Raw genomic sequence first — 20,957 nt, 5'->3', positions numbered from 1 at the left:
ACAGGCCCTGAGTAAGCCAGTAAGACTAAGGCCTCTCTCCTGGAGGCTGTCCTGGTGCTATTCGTGGGCTGGGGACAGGATAGCTTGGGTAGCACAGGGGGAAAAGCGTTTCCTTCCACTCCCCACTTCAATGTAAGAATCCCAGAATGACAGGAATGCTTGGGTTCCAGGCACGGTTATTGAAAATGGCTCAGACCCCGCAGGGAAGAGCTGTCCTCTGTGACCCGTCCTCCTCCTGAAATGGCTTAAAACAAAGGTTGATGGAGACCAAGTCCAAGGGCACCAAGATAGGTGATTTGCAAAATCTCTTTCACCTCTCTGCCTTATGTGGGGAAGAATCTCCTCACCTGGGACACAGGAGTAGGCAGAGGAGACATACTCCAGCTCAAGACAGGACCAAGCCATAAGAACTCTTGGCAAGGCTATATTGCTGCTGAGGCCAACATATGATTAAGCCTTCCTGTAGCATAGGCCTGAAGTAACCTTATAGGATGCCAAGTAGAGAACAGCTGCTCAGAGATAACAATCTCTCCTCCCAGGGTTATGTCAACAGCCAGCCTGAGCTATCTTGGGTGATTCTCATGAATATTCACATTGGGACTAAAACAAAAGCAGACAGGCTTCCAGAGGTAAAAGACAATGGCCAGAGGTCTTAAGTAAGATTGGCCATCCCATCGGAGTCCTCCAGCCTCTTCCTTTCATACTTACTGAAACTGGGTCTCACTATTTGCTCCAAACAGACTGCTCTGGTTTTCACGATGATGTTCATTCAGGTACTTTTGATCTCCATAATCTTCTTGCCGGGTATAAGGACTCTCTTGCCTGGGTGCTGCACCCTCAGAGGAACAAAATAAAGACAGGTCACTGGCTGTTTCCGAAAGCCCTATTAGAAAGATACTCATTCTGACCAGTTGGAAACTTCCAGCTGTGGATGAGTTTTTCCCAAACCAGCCCAGGCCCAGGCGGGTTGAGCGGAGGGGAGGCCCCAGCCCTTACTCTCCACGTGGGCTCTTTATCCCCTCCAGCTCCCCACATGGCAGGAGCTCCTTGAGCTTTCTTTTCCCTCTTTTCTTTCCATGGTATTTTTCAGTCCCTTCATGTGGGATCTCTAGCCATGTGGGTGCCTTTCCTTGGCTCTGTACTTACCTCAATAAATCTAGTAATTTAAATATTTTTTTTAAAAAAAGAAAGATACTCATTAGCTAGGAAGCTGAGTTACTGGGACACATATTTGCCAAGATTAATTAACTGATGGGTGAGAGCTAATAGTGAAAACACCCAAGACGCCTCCAACCCAGTGTACACTCAGGATCCCAGCACGAGGAAGGCAATGACATGGGGTTCTCCAGGGCAAGGTGGCTAGCTAGACTGTCAAAATTAGTGAGCCCTGGGTTCAGTCAGAGATCCTGTCTCAATAAATAAGGTAGAGCGTGATTAAGGAACACACCCAATGTCAACTTCTGGCCTTGACACACAGCACACAAGGACATGAACTCACACTCGTGTTTCCACATGCATGAGCATGCCTACACTATCCATGTACAACACACACACACACACACACACACACACACACACATACTCAAAAACAAAAAAGGAACTACTCCAGTGCTACTTCACCAATGACCAGCCTTGGCAATCGTAACAAGCAGGAGAAGGAAACCTGGGTGGAGAGATCGCTGTGCACAGAACTGGTAGCATAAGAGTCGCTCTGTGACTCATGGAACAGGCCCTCTGCTGCGCGTTCATTTGCCGAAGGGGAATCTCTGAGCATGGTGTCAACAGTCTCCAGGCTAGCCTTTCCCCATGTATCACCTGTCCCCCTTGACACTCACTCCATACCTCTTTCCTCTTGGAGCCGCTGCACAGGTCCATGGTAGTAATAATTCTCATATGCATATTGTTCCCTCAGCGTTGGAGAGTGGTATCTCTGGTAGGGAACCTCATAGCCTGGCCTATAAGAGCATAGAGAAGGCCGGTTATCCGAGAGTGACGGTACTGAAGGGAGAAACCGAGGGAGGACTGGACAAACACCAACTTCAGTCCGGAACCTGCCGGAATACCATACCACAAGCTAGATCAGAAAATCCAGCATCAGGCCTGAGAAATGGCTCTGTGAATCAAGCAATGACCTCACAAACATAAGCCCCTGAGCTTGGATCCCCAGAACCCATGTGGAACTGGACACTGTAGCACCTCTCTGTAATCCAGCGTGCCTCCACAGAGATGGGAAGCAAAAACCAAAGAGTCGACTGGAAGCTCATGGGCCAGCTAGCCTGGCCAATGGAGCAGTGAACAGCAAGAAACCCTGCCTCAAACAAGATGGTATAACAGGGTGCTAGGGGTTCAGGAAAGCCCTTGAACCCCAAACCCTAGGTGTCTAATATTAAAAAGAATTGAATAAAATAAGACTGAGGCCGGGCATGGTGGAACACACCTTTAATCACAGCACCCAGGAGGCAGAGGTAGAAGGATCGTCGAGAGTTCAAGGCCACTCTGAGACTACAGAGTGAATTCCGGGTCAGCCTGAGCAACAGCAAGACCCTGCCTCAAAAAACAAAAACAAAGACTGAGAAGGATAATTATTAAATTATTATATTAATTTAGGAAAGTGCAGAACCAAGGAAAGACACTCATGTGGCTTGCTTGAGAGCCCATGTGGAAGGCCTGGAAAAACTGTGGAAATGACAGAAAAGTTCAAAGAGCTTCTGCCATGTGGCGAGCAGGATGGGTAAAGGGCCCATGTGGGAAGTAAGGGCTGGGGGGTCTCCCTTCAAAGGAAGTTCACCAGAAGCTGGCGGCTCATAAGTAGCCAGGCAGCCCAGACAGCTTGCCCTCCCCCCACTAACATACTTACAACCTCATGGTGGTGACCCCCACATGCCAGCTCAGGTGAGACAGAGGGACAGCTGGTTGGTTTGGGATAGAGGTTGTCTCAGGAAGAGGCCAGCCATGATGCCAAGGTCTGGGATCTACGCTTGACCAACCACAATGTTAGAATTCTAGAAAAAGATCTCCCTCCCAGGAAGAGGCTCGGGTACGGAAAAATATGTCTAGGGAACTAGGCAAGAGATAAGAAGTCAGAGCATGCTTCGATTTCTAGCAAGTGCAGACCTTCCTGACTTTTACTTTTAGGGGCCCAGTCACCCTCACTGCCTGACTCCCTCTCAATGGTAGGCAAAGACCTGAAGGCAACAACCTGAACTTATCTTCCACTTGCACACACATGCACACGCACGTGCACACACACACACACACACACACACACACACACCATGGCATGTGCATGCCTGCATATATACATACACAAAAAAAAGAACAGGAAGGAATCCTTGCTACATAATAATAGGGGAGGATTTTCAGAGTAAAACTCTTTTTAAATTTAAAATTCTCTTCAAACAACATTTTTATTTACAACTCTTTATTCTTATAGTAAACTTATCACTCCCCAAATATACACATTTAATGGTAGGACAAGCTGTTAGCTTAAAAGCCCCTGCCCTGATATTATCTGAGGAAACCGCTTCTTGAGAAGATGGTAAGAACCCATTGGAATTTCATTAGCATTTCCACGTATATTACAGATAAAAATGAGATGAAAAAAATCAAGTCAGGTGGACTATCTTCAGTCTAATTACTTGTGTGCATATGCATGCATGTGTATTATATATGTATGATGTATGTATGAATGGGTGCACATGTGCCTGGGTGTGTGCATGCCAAAGTATGCATGTGGAGGTCAAAGGACAACCATGAGGAGTCACTCCTTGCTTTCTATCTTGAGATAGGATCTCTCTTGTGGCCACCATGAATGTCAGATAAGCTAGTCTGAGATCCTTGAGATTCTCCTGTCTCCACTGCTCTTGCCATAGGTGTGCTGGGATTACTGACACGTGTGTTATTACATCTGGTTCTCTGTGGGTGCTAGGGACCTGAACTCCAGTAGTTAGGCTCACACGGCAAGTGCTTTTAACCACCAAACCATCTCTCCAGCCCCCTTGTGACCTTTATTGCCTCTCTCCGTTACATGCTTTGAGAATTCAATAAACCAGAAAGATTAGGGAATAGAACATTAGGTTGTTAATATTTCTATCAATTAATAATACTTTCATATTTTGTAGAGGCAAAATTCTCTATAATAATGATCATAATTACAAGCTCAAATCTGTATGGCAGATAAATATTTTCCTAACTGGAAACAATGAAGTTTAACACTAATGATTCCTAATAGTCCATGAAATATTTTGGCTAATATTATTGATTAGAACTTTGAGAGTAGATACTCCAGATTCTCCAACATAGTCTTAAACTTAGAGGCTGTGATTTGCTTTCTCTGACATGAGTTTCTCTGAAAGTTCTCATTTATCAAATTGATTTTTTTTTTTTAATTAAGAACATACTTTGTGGGCCGGGCATGGTGGCACGTGCCTTTAATCCCAATACTCAGGGGGCAGAGGTAGGAGGACTGCTGTGAGTTCAAGGCCACCCTGAGACTACATAGCAAATTCCAGGTCCAGGTCAACCTGTGCTAGAGCAAGACCCTACCTCGAAAAAGGAAAAAAAGAAACATCCTTTGTACGGATGCATCATGTATTGATGCCATCTTTCCCCTCCTCCCTGCTGCATCCCACTAGGAACCCTCCTCAGTGGGGTTGCTGGCACTCCCCCACAGGAGTGTGGGAGCAGCAGTCAGGTATTGGCGAGGCAATGCCTCTGGGCATAATGTCCCAACCTGTAACTCTTACAGTCTTTCTCTCCTTCTTCCGCAGAATTCCCTGAGCCTTAAATACGGACACTTTTCATGCTGCTCACCCTCGTGCCGCTCACCGTTCACAACACTGGGACGCTTTTTGGTGTTGGTGGTATCCGTGCTGAGCACGGATCAAAAACGATGAGAAACGGCCCCAGAGACCTCAACTTTCCTACAGTCCAGAAATGTTACCTTTCGCTATCCCAGAGTAAGGCATTCTCATCTGCTCTCCTGCATTTCTACCTCTCCCAACTCCCGTCACATTAGAATGCCTGTTTCATGAATCTCTCTGCTCAGGATAAAGAAGAGGAGGGTTATGTACTCAGGACCCCTGTTCTTTACTCCTTAAGATACAGCAATGGTGCCTTCTTTCCTTCTTTTGAGCTCTACAGTAAAATCTTTCTAAATTTCAGCAAAGAAACAAGAAAAGGAAAATGTTATCATAGTCACCCAAAAGCCAAATCAGGTGTAGACAGATTTTAGTTTAACCAATGTAGGAGAAAGGGGAAAGAAAAAAAGAAGGGAAGACCGTGGAGCACACACACACAAGCAAATATGTAAATGTTTGAAACTTAAAAAAAAAAAAAACTTGGGCTGGAGAGATGGCTTAGCGGTTAAGCGCTTGCCTGTGAAGCCTAAGGACCCCAGTTCGAGGCTCGGTTCCCCAGGACCCACGTTAGCCAGATGCACAAGGGGGTGCACGAGTCTGGAGTTCGTTTGCAGAGGCTGGAAGCCCTGGCGCGCCCATTCTCTCTCTCTCCCTCTATCTGTCTTTCTCTCTGTGTCTGTCTCTCTCAAATAAATAAATAAAAAATTTTAAAAATAAATAAATAAATAAATAAAATAAAAACTTTAATATTAACCTTAAAAAAGAAATGAAAATGGGGGCAGGGACAAGGGCAAAAATGGTACCAACACGTGATGTATCCAAACTAAGTATGTCCGTAATAAATTTTTAAAAGCCTGACCACAAGAAAAAAAAACAAAGAAAGAAAGAATAGGAAAATGGAGGAGCAGGACATGGTGGTACCAGCCTGTAATACCAGCATTTTGGAGGCTGAGTAAAGCAGGAAGTTCTGAAGCTCCCAGCCAGCCTCAGAAAAAGGAAGGAAGGAGCTGGGGATGGTGGCGCATGCCTTTAATCCCAGCACTGGGGAGACAGAGGTAGGAGGATCACTGTGAGTTCAAGGCCACCCTGAGACTACATAGTGAATTCCAGGTCAGCCTAGGCTAGAGTGAAACCCTGCCTTGAAAAACCGGAAAAAATAAAGGAAGGGAGGGAGGGAGAGAGGAAGAGAGAAAGAAAAGAGAGGAGAACAACAACCTATTTATAAGCCTTTGGGAGAGTTGGGTCTATTCCAAGCCTTAAGTCCATACCTGGAGTACTGGCCGGGATAAGCCCCTTCATAGTAGTCAGCCCCAGGTACAGGTAGTGACCACTCCCCAGGTCTGGATGCATAATGGACCTGCTGCTGATGGCCAGCCCTGGGATCCTGCTGTGGATGAGGGCTCCTGTGGACATCTTGCCATTGGTAGAATGTCTCTCCACTGTGTTGAGGATGAGGAAGGGGCCTATAATGTCCACTCCGAAGCCCTCGGTCTGGATTCTTTGATGGAGCCACGGGTCTTCTCCGGGGTTGAGATGACCACTGGGGAACCCAGGGTTCCATCTCTGATCCTTTTGATTTCTCTGGAGTATTGAGACAGTTATGTAGTTATTTTATCTTCCTGTAAACAAAGAAAAAATAAACACCACTTGAAGCCTATATCCAAACATGGCATTTGATTGGGTGTTTTGAAAAGAGCAACCACAGTCTTTGGAACTGTCTAAACAAACCATATGAGCACAGACACAGAGAAATATGGAAAACTTCTGAAGCTGATACATGAAATAAATAACAGGCTAGACAATTAGATCGGTGCTGCTTAAAAAATTTTTAAGTACATATGGAACAACAGATGTGGGAGGCAGGGGAGACAGATAACAGTAAGAGATGCAACTACAAAATGCTATCAAGGAGTCCTAATTATCGTTTTTTCATTTCTCCCACCAGCAAATATTTCTACAACACTGGGCATGGATGTGCTCAGGTACCATAGAAATAGTCACCCTGTGAGAGACAGTCATGTCTGGGTTCAAATTCTGACAGTGCCGCTTACCAGCTGGCTGATTTTTTCTTAAGTCTTGATTTCCTTACCCATGGAGACCATAGTAACCATGATGTAGTGCTACTGTCAGAGTTAAAGACAATAGTATGAGGGCTGGAGGGATGGCTTAGCAGTTAAGGCATTTGCATGCAAAACCAAAGGACCTAGGTTCAATTCCCCAGGCCCCATGTAAGCCAGATACACAAGGTAGCGCATGTGTCTGGAGTTCGTTTGCAGTGGCTAAAGGCCCTGGTGTACCAATTCTCATTCATTCCCTCTCTTTCTTTATCTCTCTGCTTGTTTATCCTCTCAAATAAGTAAATAAAATATTTTTTAAAAGATAACAGTATGCAAAGTGCCTAACACATTGTAAATGTTCTCAGAGGAAAATGATTACGGTAGTGTAACTGAAGACATTTCTAAACAGAAAGATATTTCAATTGAACTTGTCAAAAGGCAGTTTTTCTGAATCTTTAACCTTCGAGAAGAATGGGGTCATATAACATGACTACTCGAGCCTCTTCTCCAGGGGAGAAGGTGTGGGGCTGTTGATAAGAGAAAGTAGACAGCCAGCTCTCCCAGTGCTTCATGGCTTGAGATTTTAAACCAAGAAATGTCCCTTACATCAAACTAATTTCCTCTAGCTCGCTCCAGGGCCTGAAGTCTTTTCCAGGTTCTACCCATAAAGGAGGAAAAGTGCAGCCTGGGGGGAGACCTTGCTCCTATCCAGGGAGCCTCGCGGGTCATCAGCCCACGGTGAGGTCAGCCTCCACCTTTCTCCTGCATTAGGAACTGTTGTAGGCAGTAAGATTCTGACCCAGTGTGTTAACCTGCTCCAAGGCTTATCTAAAAATTCGTATCAGAACAAAAGGTCAAAAGAGACGATGTTGAAACCAAGATGACAGGGCTCCAACACGCTGGATCCAGGGTCCAGAGCTGAGCCAGGAGCTATGAGACAGCAGGAGTGGGGTGAGAGGTGCCTTTCTCCACCAGGCCAGTCATCACTCAGAGGAGCTTATGCCCTCCTCCCCATGCCAGCTCACTTCCTCGAAAAGCCAGTGATAGCCTTTGCCAGCAAATCCCTGGAAGGGCTTGATGGCCCAGACACAGTGCAAGGATTCTTTGCTAAAGACCTGGGAAACTCAGCCGAGCTTGGACACAAGTGAGCAGAACCAGAAAACAGCTGCTTGCACCTTGTCTCCAATATCTCCACCAGGCAGCCCACCCTGCAGCTACAGAGCACAACCCTCAATCTCTTCATGATTCTGTCACCAAAAGTCACTGACTTTAGTAGGTTCGAACTCACGTTGTAATTTGAGGAGGCCACATTTCAAACACCTAAGATCCTCAAAGTGGAGGAATTCTATATATGATGAAACTACAGCCTCACAATCCATGCCAATTTCCCCTGGCCCAGCAAGGACAACAGAGCCTTTCTTCACTCTGACAGCTGGCATCACAACTCAGAGACTGAAAAGAAGAAAAAGGAGGGGAGAGGTGCTCCCACACACCTGCTCTGCCGGCTTCCCACCTTCATTCAGCCGCTCCAGAAGCATGCCCAGACTGGGGGGGCCTCCACTCACTCCTCTCAGAGCCTGTCAAAGTCCAGGTGCCACATCTGCCGAGACTTGCCTGGCCCTCGAATCTACAGCCACTTACTTAGTTCCCTGTGTGACTGCCCGGCCTCTGCTGATTCGTGAGGGCAAAGTACAGGGCAGCGGAGGGGCGGGCCGGGTCCGTCCTGCCTCGGGGATTTGCTGGGAGCCGAGCGGGGGTCAGAGGCTGCTGGGTGCCTGGATGGCAGCTTGGGCCAACGAGGAAGACCGGCACCGGGGACAGGAAGCCCAGAACGCCCCTGGCTGCCTGGTGTGCAGCTTGGCTCCCCGGGGCACTCAAGCTCTCTGAGTCTCAGCTTCTTTTCCCCTAGCGCTTAGCTGATGAGGGTCTTGGGGGGGGGGGGCTGGGTGGAGAGAAGAGGTACACTCTATGAGCAAAAGGATCAGCTGACTTGCACTGGCCCAGGCAGGGGTCCTGGCAGGGGCTGGGAGGGGAGCCCCTGGTGTGGGTTTTATTCACGCCTTCTCCTCAGTGGGTTCTGGCTGTAAAAATCAATTCTGTTATCTAGCTGGAAGGCAGATTTCAAGTCCCAATACTGAACTGAAGCCACTCAAAGTTTTTCCATTGTAACAAGAAAATAGTTTCTCACATGTGAAAACAAAAAACAACACGTTTCTGCACTTTATTAAAGTAAATTTAGAGAAGTTCCTATATCTTTTGGCATGCAGATTTTAAAAATTCACAATCTGTTCTAAAAGTCCTCGGCGGTTTATACTTTCAATCGTTTTAATTTTTATTTCATATTTGCCACTCCGGTGAGTAAACCCAGGGTTCATGCATGCTAGGCAAGAGCTGTACCTCAGCCAGCCCTCTTTTTACTTTTACTTTTTTTTAGAGACTAAATGACCCAGGCTGGCCTTGAACTCACTCTGTAGCCAACACAGGTTTTGAACTTGCTATCCTCCTGCCCGTTCCCCCCAACAACTGGAATGACAGACTTGCACCACTAGACCCAGCTCAACCAACTCTTTTTTTGTTAGTTTGTTTTTATTTACTTATTTGAGAGCAACAGATAGAGAAAGAGGCAGAGAGAGAGAATGGGTGCGCCAGGGCCTCCAGGCAATGCATCTGGCTAACATGGGTCCTGGGGAATTGAGCCTTGAGCTGGGGTCCTTAGGCTTCACAGGAAAGCGCTTAACCACTAAGCCATCTCGCCAGCCCTCAACCACCTCTTAACTGAATCTCTGTTACATGCCAGGAGTATATGCACAGATATGAAAGACACCATTATTGCCTTCAACTAGCTTAGAGAAAGTTATTCCCCCATGTTGTTTCCAGTCTAGGGAAAACCACCATGGTTGTTTCATGGTCAGTTGGTGATGAAACTAAGCCTTAAGATGTTCTGTGGGCCCGCACCTGACTCCTGGCACCAAGAAAGAGAGAGCAGAATTGTCAGACTGTGGGCAATAGGTTCTTACCTCACTGCTGGGCCATGATGTCTGCATCACCGGCTACTGTGTGGTTGCATCCATCCCTTTGCAAGGAGACACTGTAGCACTCATACATCCACAACAGGAATCAGAACGTTGGTAACCATGACACAGGTTCTATCAAAGTAAGTGTTTTGATACAATGCAGCAACAGTCATAAAACTCTGACGTAAGTCTCTCAGCTGGTAAGATGGCTTTAGATACTTGCCATGTTACACCAGCTGCATTACTGGCATCTTTGTAAAGGAACTTAGAGGTTAGTGAAGCAACTTCACTTTGCTAATGATAAAACTAAGATCCACAGAATTGATTTAACCAAGACCACAATGCTAAGTAGAATCCAGTGAGAGGAGTAGGTTAGGTTGGTTTGCTATAGCTGCCTTGCATAGGGTTTACACGACCAATTATTAAATACTCAAGAACTGTGTGAAAGAAAGCACAAGGGAAACCCATTTCAAATGGTTTAGGGATCAACTAGTGGGTAATTTGGAACACACTGTAATAGAAGTATTGACACCACATAAACTGATGAGTGCTGCGCAGCGAGGTTGTTTGTCAGAGAACCAGAATAATGGGTTCAAACCCAAAACTCTTTTTTAAAAAATATTTATTTATTTATTTAAGAGAGGAGGAATGAGTGCACCAGGACCTCCTGCTATTGCGAACTAACTCCAGGTATGCATGCTACTTTGTGCATCTGGCTTTATGTGGATACTGGGGAATCAAACTTGGGCCACTGGGCTTTATAAGCAAGCACCTGCAACCACTGAGCCATCTCTGCATTCAGAGCTAACTTCAATTACAGAACTGTCATTCTGTTACTAGCCTTAGCTGCACATTTTTGTTTAAGAATCTAGCCCCATTATTTCAAATGTTCCTGTTGTGACATCCCCAAGCATTCCCAATTAGCTCAAGAATTATTATGAAACTATCCAAACACTCACTAACCAAAATTAATTTTAATTAGCTTTAATTATTTTCATAGAGACATATGGCATGAAACAGTTATATGGGTCGCAGGATGAAATAGATTGTGGTGGGATCCCCCACTCCATGCTGTTTGGGATTTCTCAGTGTCTGATTTCTCCAGCCCCCACACATCTACAGTTACCAAGTCATTCAACCTGGCAGCTCAATTCCTCCTGGTTTTTAAACCCAGTTTATGCAGCTTGACAATACAATAAGATCTCAGTCTCTACCAAGAGATAGGCTAAAATTAGTCTTGCTACCCCAGGCTCTGCTTGCAATGCCCTTGCTGAGCCCATAGAGTCCCCATGCCTATGTCTTCATACAGCTCCCGACCATGTTCTAGTCTCTGCTCTGTTTCCAGCCCTGCATCCCAGCTACCCACCTTTAGAGCCTTGGAAGTTTGCTAATGTATATGAATTTCTGTTCCCATTCCATGTCCTCCCATCCCAATGCTAGACTACTATTGTCTAGGGTCTTGCTTCAAACAAGAATAACTACCTGATATAGAGACTCATTATTGTCAACAAAAATTCCTAAGGTGAAAATCTACCTCTGAGTGTGATGGAGTTAGGAGATGAAGCCTTGTGGGATGGGGAGAAACGTCATGTAAGTGAACTCCTCATGCGGGGGATTAGTGCTCTTATGCAGAGACACAAGAGAGCTTTCTTCCACTCTCTGCTCGCTCTCTCCCTCTCTCCCTCCCCCCCCTTCTTCTCTCTCTCTGTCAGGTATGGGCACAATCAGGAGATAGTCAGCTGCAAACTTCACCAGATACCAGCTCTGCGAGCAAATTGATCTTGGATTCCCAGTGTCCACAAATCTGAGAAATTAATTTCTATTGCTTATGTCACCAAGTCTATGGAATTCTGCTGTAACTGCTTGAGTGAAAACACTACCCTAGTTTGTCGTGTGTCTAACAAAGGTCTGCTGAGCGGGCTGCTAATATCTCCAGCCAGAGATGAAAGCTGATGGATATGACACCACCAAACTCCCTGTCAGGTTTTCCATGAGTTCTCAAGCACCATGATCTAGTGACAGATGAGTCATCAAGGGACAGCTCAGCAGATGGGCACCACCGCCCCCCCAACGCCACTGCCTCCAATCTTAACTTTCTTCCTTTGCCAAAATTAGAGATTTAGAAATAAAACTGAGATGTCAACATGTTAGCAGTGGTTATTTCCTTTTCGGTCATAGAATTCTGCATGACTTTTCCCTCTCCTTGCTTGTCCATAACTAACTTGTCCACAAGAAATGTATTTTAAATGATAAAAATCAATGAACATTGTTGCTATCAATAATATATTTTGAATGGGTTGTCACATCGGTAACTCATTAGGCACTCAAGCTACTAAAGTAAGGCAGTGTCTCCCCCAGAGCTTCCAATACTGTGTTTAATATGCTGTTCAGAAGAGAGTTTGAACCTTTCCTTCATGAAGCAATGATTTTTGTACACCAACTGCATGCTCCACACTATCATATGCATTGAAATACAAAGAAAAAGAGCATGTGACCCCTGCCCTGAAGAAGCTCTGGGTCCCAGCAGCCATTGGCACTGGCACATATGAGCCTGGAGGACGCATGGCCGGCTTATGTGGGGAAAGAAAGCACGGGGCAAGCACCACACTGGGAAGAGGGAGGAGTGCTCAGACCAGACCAGTGCCTGAACTAGAGCAGCTCTGAAGGGACTGAAGAACATGGGGCAGGGCTGCAGAAATGGCTTAGTGGTTAAGATGCTTGCCTGCCAAGCAAAGGACACAGGTTTGAGTCCCTAGGACCCACATAAGCCTGAAACACAGGGGGCGCTTGCGGCTGGAGTTCACTTGCAGTGGCTAAATACCATGGCACACCCATTCTCTGTCTCTCTCTTCCTGTCTCTGTCCCTTCTCTCTCTCTCTCAAATAAATTTTAAAAAAATTAAAAAAAGAACACAAGGCAGATGGAAATAAGCACAAATCATACAAAGAGAAAGAATGCACACAAATAAATATTTGTTAGAATTGTTTTAGGGAGGCCCTGGCACACTCATTCTCTCTCTCCCTCTCTCTGCCTCTTTCTCTCTCACAGACAAATCAATAAAGTTTGGGCTGGAAAGATGGCTTAGCAGTTAAGGCACATGCCTGCAAAGCCTAAGTACCCAGTTGAATTCTCCAGGACTCACATAAGCCAAATGCGCAAGGGGATGCCTGCATCTGGAGCTCATTTGCATTGGCTGGAGGCCCTGGCACATCCATTCTCTCTCTCTCTCTCCAACTCTCTCTCTCTCTCTCTCTCTCTCTCTCTAATAAATTCATAAATAAAAGTAAAAAAGAAACTAAGCCAAGTGTGGTAGCGCACACCTTTAATCCCAGCACTCAGGAGATAGAGGTAGGGGGATCACCATGCGTTCAAGGCCACCCTGAGACTACATAGTGAGGCATGTGCCACCATGCCTAGCTCTTTTTAAGCTTTTTTTTTTTTTTTCATTTACTTGCAAACAGACAGAGAGGAGAGAGACAGAGAGAATGAGCATGCCAGGGCCTCCAGCCCCTGCAAGCAAACTCCGGATGCACTACTTTTTTGTGCATCTTGCTTTACCTGGTGTGGTGGTTTGATTCAGGTGTCCCCCATAAACTTAGGTGTTCTGAATGCTAGGTTCCCAGCTAATGGCAATTTGGGAATTAACGCCTCCTGAGGCAGTGTATTGTTGGGGGTGGGCTTATGGGTGTTACAGCCACTTTCCTCGTGCCAGTGTTTGGCACACTCTCCTGTTCCTGTTGTCCTTCTGATGTGGGTGAGGAGGTGATGTCTACCCTCTGCTCTTGCCATTGTTTCCCCCTGTCATCATGGAGCTTTCCCTTGAGTCTGTAAGCCAAAATAAACCCTCTTTTTCCCACAGGCTGCTATTGATCAGGTGTTTTCAGACAGCAATGTGAACCTGACTGCCACACATGGGTACAGGGGAATCAAACTCGGGTCTTTAGGCTTTCCAGGCAAGTACCTTAACCACTAAGCCATCTCTCCAGCCCTGTTTTAGAATTTTTTTAAGGAGTGGTCAACAATGCTGAACTTAGGAGGAATGTGGAGAAAAGCAACAAATGAAATCAAATGCCCTTTGGATCACTGGATTTGACAATTTAAAAGGTGTGAGGAGTCTAACATGAATAATCTTAATGGAACTCTCTATGTTCAAGGAGTGAAGGACTCTACTTAGAAATCACTTACACAGCAAATGGAAATTAAATAAAAGCAGACAGAAAATGTTAATTGCTCTTTCTAGAAGCCCGGGTGTGCAGAAGAGGGTTAGGGCACTCAGGTTTCAAGAATCTGTTTAGAGTACATAAGACAAAAGAGATGAGTATGCCGGCTCCTGTGGAGAGACTGGAGATACTAAAAAGAAACACAGTTACCAAGGAAACAAATCTCAAGAGAGACTGGTCACACGGGGCCCAGGATAGAGGAGAAAACATTTGAACCTCACGAAAAGGAGGGGCACATGATCCTCTCAGAAAAGGAGGTGAAGATGGGCCTGGATGAAATTGAGTTTATACATTCCAGGCCCAGAAGGAGAATTCTCTGTGGAGTAAAATGTCAAGTTCCATTGGCTACCTCTAGGATGAGCATTTAGGAAGGGATTTGAGACACCATAAAGGTTCAGAATGGCCAGTATAGAAAACATGAATGGGCTTTAACTAGAAATGCATCCTCAAATAGAAAGTGGACTGGAAACGCCCCATTATTGGACAACTGCATTGACTTTAACCTCCATGAAGGTATTAACTTTCTGTCCTTGGTGCCATGCTATTTCTGCAGGGCCCAACCCCGAGTCTGGCATGTAATAACGGTCCATTAAACTTTATTTATAAATATCATAAATATAGAGCAACAACAACTTACTCTATGATTTTATCCCATTGATTTCACAATGAATATTCAATTACACTTTGAAAGGGAGTTTCAGAGAAATTAAAAGAGAATGTTGAGGCAGGGAGTTCAGGGAGCTAGCCAGAGTGGATAAAAGGATGTCATAGGGTACATAAATGAGACAGAAATAGACACATATTATCTGCATGCTGTGTTATACTGAGGCCCTAGCTATAATTAAGAGATGCATTCCAACAGGACAATGAAAGAAAAAATATTAAATTCCATTAATAATTTGTAAAATTCAACCCAAGGGCAGGATGAGATCATTTCCACACCTGCCTTTCCAGCAGCATCTGATGCACCGTGGTCCCTTCTGGGGAGCAAGCATCTCATATCTCTGACTCCAAGAATGAGTCAAGGGGTGGAGAATTCATGAGGAGCAGCCTCCTGACTCCAGCCAAGCCACCCCTGGAGCCAGTCTTAGAGATATGGATCTTGTGGTCTCAGCCACTGATTGGCCATCACAGCTCTGACCCTCCCTTCCAATGAACCCTGTGGCAATCAAGATGTAGAGCAGCATGTGCTGGTCAGCAGTTCCAGCTATCAGGAGGTAGAGTGCCAGGAAAAACTGGTACTCATGCCAGACACAGTTAACCTGGCACTGGCCCTGAAAGCCAACAGTGCCAGTCCTAGGACTTTTCTGCAGCCTTGGAAGTAAAGGTTTAGGCATATTGTAGATTTCCAGCATATCACAGATGCAGAGATAGATGATCTCTGACCAAGGACATCTTTAAGAGCCACCTTCTTAGCCTCCTGCAAACTTCCTCTTGCAGCATCCAGCTCTGCTGCCCAGGACTAGAAAAACAGTGTGTAATTCAAGAAGTATGCCATGGTTTCTTAGCAGTTCTAGGCTAGCAGAGGGGCCCTACTTCTCCTGTCTTTACCCCTCCCATTTTATTGGTGTGCCCTGAATCAGAATAAATGGTGAAGTGGGTAAATGTTGCTATGTTTTCTGGATTCAAAAAGGCAGAAGCAAGCTGGAGAGATGGCTTAGCAGTTAAGGTGCTTGCCAGCAAAGCCTAAGTACCCATGTTCGACTCTCCAATTCCACATAAGCCAAACACAAAGGTGAGGCAAGGGCAAGCTAGCACTTGTCCACTAGGTGGTGCAAGCATCTGGCATTCAATTGTAGTGGTTGGGGCCCTGGCATGCCAATTCTCTCTCTCTCTCTCTCTCTCTCTCTCTCTCTATCTATCTATCTATCTGTCTGTCTCACCCTAAAATAAAAAAAATTACATTAAATTAAAAACTTGAAAAAGCAGAAGTAGTCACACAACGGTTAAATGAAATACAATAATGTAATGTCAGAATGTTCTCGCAGCTGCATACCAATGGGATGTGCATTCCCTAAAGGTAAAGCACAACTCTAATCATGGAATAAGACTGTCTGGACATGAATTCCCAGCTCCACTATCAGCTGGCCACGTGAACTTCGACAAGATAGTTACGACACAGTCATTATGAAGGTAAAATTATATTAAAAATCTATAAAATACTTAGCAAATAGTAAATGGTCAAGAATGTTAACAATTTTTCCACAGATATATTAATGTGCCCAGAAAATATTCTACGCACATCACCAGTAAGGACTTTACTCCTTTACTGCTGTGAAATCCACAACTCCTCTTTGACATTTAGTGCAGGGTCCACATTTAACCATATTATAGAGGAAATAGAGAAATTGTGTCATTTTAGCTACATAGAAAAAAAAGAGGAATGGTTAAGATGAGAGAGTACATCATCATTAGCAACTTTAAGGACGTGTAGTCTTGTATGTCGTCATGTTTGATGGTTTATATTGTCAACTTGACAGGAGCTAGAATTAGCCCTGGAAACTAACTCTGGGCACGACTGTGAGGACTTATGTTGATCAGGTTAATAGAGGGGGAAGCCCCACAGTAACTGTGAGTGGCTCTATTCCACAGGCCGGGGCCCCAGACTACATAAAGAGCACCACATTCATGGTTCTCGGCTTCTCACTGTGCATCGACGAGGACCAGCTTCACCACCTTCCTCCTGCCACGCCTTCTCCACCATGATGGACTGTAACCTCCAACCACAAGCTAAAATAAACCCCTCCTTCCTTAAATTGCTTCTTGTCCAGTATTGGATTAGGGAAGGTAACTAATACACTGGAAAAGCACATGTGCCTGAGTTTGGATCCCCAACACTCGCTTAAATGCTAGGTAGGTGTGGCCACCTGCCTAGAATCCCCACACTCAGGAGGTGGTGACAGGGGATCCTTGGAGCAAACTGGCTAGCTCAACTAACCAAACAGGTGAGGTCTGGATTCCCGTAAGTGACCCTGTCTCAATAAATAAGGTGGATAATGATTGAGAAAGACACCCAATGCCAATCTGGGGCCTTCATATGCACGCACACACACACACACACACACACACACACACACACACGAATACATATATATATATATATATATATATATATATATATATATATATATATATATACACACACATACATACACACACACACACACACACACACACACATGCACACCACACACATATACTCATGCAAAAAGGAAGAGAGAGGAGGAAGGGAGGAATAAGATAGGAAGGGAAGGAGGGAGGAAAGAAGGGAGGGAGTAAAAGAGGAAGAGTAGCCAAATCCAAATACTTCTCACACAAAAGAACACATCACCCCAAGAATCGGGATGCTATGGGATAAGTGTCAATTTCACTTTATAAGCAATTTTAAATAGGATTTTAATTTAACATAAATGTAAGTACTTCAGAGTAAACAATCAAATTTTCATTCATTTTTAAGCTAGTCATGAGATGTCAGAAGTATTTCATATTGGCTATGAGACAGATGTACACACACAAACCCTGGACTCACAAAGGTCATTCCAGCCACTTGATGGGAAAATTTGAGAGACATATTCTGAACAAGAGCAGACACTCAGACTCACAGAGCCAATGAGCTGGAAAGAGCCTCTGGAAGGAATCCATCCCTGCAGGGGAAGTCATGTCTAAGCCAGTGAGACTCAAGCCAAGACCCCACTGCAATAAAGCTCTTTCGTTTAGGCCCAGAACACTTCAAGCTCTACTGCCGGCTGACATTCTGTTACATAAGACCCAGAGGGTCCTCTGGGGTCTAGTTGTCATGCCTTGCCTGGTTGGTTCTTCCAGGAAGGTAGGTTCATGAAGTTCTCTAGAAACATGCCCCAATGTGATACAGTCACAGACCCTTCCTGGTGGATAACGCCAAGATGGGACTCGGGCTCCCAGCTCAACTGTTTAAGAGGGGAAGCAATAATTTCTGCACAACAGCCTTTTTTACTCCAGGTTGCATAGCCCCAACCTTGCTTGTTTTCTTAGAAGCAAATCTCCCATCCTAATAATTTGGGGAACCAGCAACATTCCAAACAATGAGACATGAAACATAGATTTAATTTTCTCTGTTGTTTTTCCATCCATATGCCCAAAGGGGAAAAAAAAAAGTCAGTCATTTGCTATGAGCCCCAGATTCTTCATCTTTAGAACAAAATCTGAAAAGTGCTTCTGTAAAGGAATGGGATATAGATGAAATAAAATACATGAAAAAGCACTACAGGAGGTACCTGCTAAACACTGGGGCAGGTTCTCAATAAATCTCCGCCTTCCTTTCTCGCATGTTCCTTGTGCTCTGTACAGGTGTTACAAACTGCACTGCATGCGACAGTGGTTCAGAGCTCAGGCTTTGCACTCAGCACCATTAGCTATGAGACTCCAAGCCAGTTACTCTTCTCTCAGCCAACATGTCCCCCTTGGATAAAGGAGTGAGCAATAATAGATCCCTCCAAAGGTCACTGTAGGATGAATGAGATAAAACACTGCTCATGGCCTGTACCAGATGCTTAATCAAAATGTAATGACTGAATGAACTCATGATCTGGGGAAGGCACTTGGGGAAAATGCCTGCACGTAGTAAGTGTTCAAATGCCTGCTAAACGTGGTCTAAAAGAGCAGAGCAGAGGAGTTGCTTTCGAAGCTGCTCAGAGTATGCAATCCTATTCCGCTTTTATCTCCCATTCACGTTGACCTTTTACCTTAGCCATGCTTTCTTGTTGGTTTATAATCTAATCTGAGGTTACTGTTCCTAATATTTATTCTGCCCTTTCTCTCACAATAATTCACTGCAATCCCAGCCTGTCTTCCCCAGAGGTGCTTGCCCTTCGCTCATTATTTGCATTACCCAGTGACATTGGTGAAGTCTGGTCATTTCAGAAGCAATAAATCAAGACCAGAAAGGGTAAGAGATTTTACCAAAGTCACACAGTGCAGCAGTATTAGTCACCAAATGGAGGACTTCATAGGAAATCAATCACAAGACTTCTAGTCCAATGCTTTGGCCTGGAAAAAGCACACTGCTTAGTAATAGTTGTGTAATATATTTAACACAAAAATGCAACGTGAATACAATGATTACAACCTTCAAAGTCATCAGCCTGTATAAATAGGCTAATTCATCCCAATGACAGGTAGGTAGGTAGGTAGCTATTTAACGGTAAAAATAAGAACTCAAAGATTCCTTTCTGTATTTTCTCCTCATCTGATTTGTCAGCCAACAAAGTGTCCTACCACTTTCTGGTGTTCTACTCCTCTGCCCACTATTTCATGCACAGAAATAGCCTGTATGTGTGCAGTGTGAATGCATACACGTGTTTTAGTGGCACTTGCGTCCCTTGTTCTCTCAGTCTGGAATTATTGCCTGCAGATAGACCAACACTCCCCAGGAGCGCTGTTCTAATGCTGAATTTAGCACATCAGGGCAATTCCTGTGGGAGCCACTTAAGATGCCAAAAAACAAAGTTCAAACTTCAGTTGCTAGAGGACACAGGAGGGCATGACAAGAAGATGGAGAAGTTTCTTTTCTAAGCATTCGTGTCTGCAGTAATTCACTAAGGAGATTGCCGAAGTTCGCTCGCTGTTTGCTGGGAGCAACTTATAAAGGAAAGCTGTAGACGCTCTGTGCGCTGAGGAAATGGCACCTTCCTGACGTTGTTTTTGCGCAAACTTGCTGCCACTGCTCTCTTGTACACTGAGGATACACTGCGTATGCCCCATAACATTGATGACACTATGACAGCCTGTCCTAGTGCTGGTCCAGACTGTCATTCATTGAATAAATGATATCATTAACTGATTCCACTGGAGAATGAAATAAACTATTTCATTCAACAAATAATATCTAGACAAATATGAATTCATTTATTCATTATGAAAAAATCATTTTCTCTCATATAAACTGCTTCCCTATAGCTGCTATAAGAAAGCAGCTGAGTCCCACAAATACATGGAAGGGACCCCATATAGTTGAAGTTCCCATTTAATCACCAGGAAATGAATTTTACTCAGTGTGTATTGACTGTGCACCTACTGTACACCAATGCAAGCCATCAAAGTTAAATTAGGCCAAAGTGAACAAGCTGAAACTTAGTCCTTCTTCTCTCGGAATTTTACTGTGTGGTGGGGCACAGATAAGGCAATTGCAATGGTATGTTCCAGGACAGGATGACAGTAAGAAGCAGCTGAAATACATTGCCAAGGTGTCAAACTTGTCAGAGAAGGCTTCCCAGCAAGAAGGCTGCCTCAAGTGAAAATTTCATGATAATGTGCATTGCCCTGGAGGGAAGCGAAGGAGCAAATGTGGTCTGGGCAGAAGGGCGCATCCAAGCAGGGCTCACAGGCCTTGCGCTCAGCAGTGTTAGCCTAGAACACAAAGAGAAGTATTGACAGTTGAGATTGAAGGGATCATCTCAGATGCCTCAGTCAGCCAAGGAGAAAGGAATATATAGCCCTAGCTCTTCTCAATGCCTACACTGTTTACATATATTTATGGTGAGTATCTGCCATGTCAGAATGGCCAAGATCTAATCCTCTGGCTTCTGGAAATAAATTATCAAGTTTAATTTGATGAACTTCCCTGTCTCTTCTTAAGTTTATATATCATGAATAAGACATGCCATATCCTTTGCTCTAAGGATGGGCACAAAACTCTGACATGAACTTAAATGTGTCTCCCTGGCCGCGATGATTCAGCCATCAGCATATGTCTAGAAACAGGTCACTCTGGACAGGTGGCTATAGCTGGTAACGACCCTGATGTCAGAATGCTTCCCATTGGGTTGACTG

The 20,957-nt window shown here is 44.8% G+C and overlaps 1 protein-coding gene across 4 annotated transcripts in view; it reads right to left on the bottom strand.

Moving 5' to 3' along the window:
- Window positions 1-20,957, bottom strand: part of Sec16b (SEC16 homolog B, endoplasmic reticulum export factor) — a 68,317-nt gene that overhangs the window by 43,518 nt on the left and 3,842 nt on the right. For 2 of the 4 annotated variants that reach the window (XM_045135397.1, XM_045135383.1), the window contains exons 3-6: window positions 9,934-10,062; window positions 6,128-6,478; window positions 1,843-1,955; window positions 709-829 (exon numbers count right to left, since the gene is read on the bottom strand). In XM_045135397.1, the coding sequence (XP_044991332.1) occupies window positions 709-829; window positions 1,843-1,955; window positions 6,128-6,420 (527 nt within the window). In that variant the 5' untranslated portion in view covers window positions 6,421-6,478; window positions 9,934-10,062. Of the gene's footprint in view, window positions 1-708; window positions 830-1,842; window positions 1,956-6,127; window positions 6,479-8,409; window positions 8,564-9,933; window positions 10,063-20,957 lie in introns of those variants that run through there. The other 2 variants (XM_045135389.1, XM_045135393.1) reach the window with 2 other exon arrangements.

This window comes from Jaculus jaculus, chromosome 1, assembly GCF_020740685.1.
Source record: "Jaculus jaculus isolate mJacJac1 chromosome 1, mJacJac1.mat.Y.cur, whole genome shotgun sequence".
Lineage (NCBI taxonomy): Eukaryota > Metazoa > Chordata > Mammalia > Rodentia > Dipodidae > Jaculus > Jaculus jaculus.
Note: the sequence above shows the minus strand (reverse complement) of the source record. Positions and strands in the feature narration are given on the sequence as shown.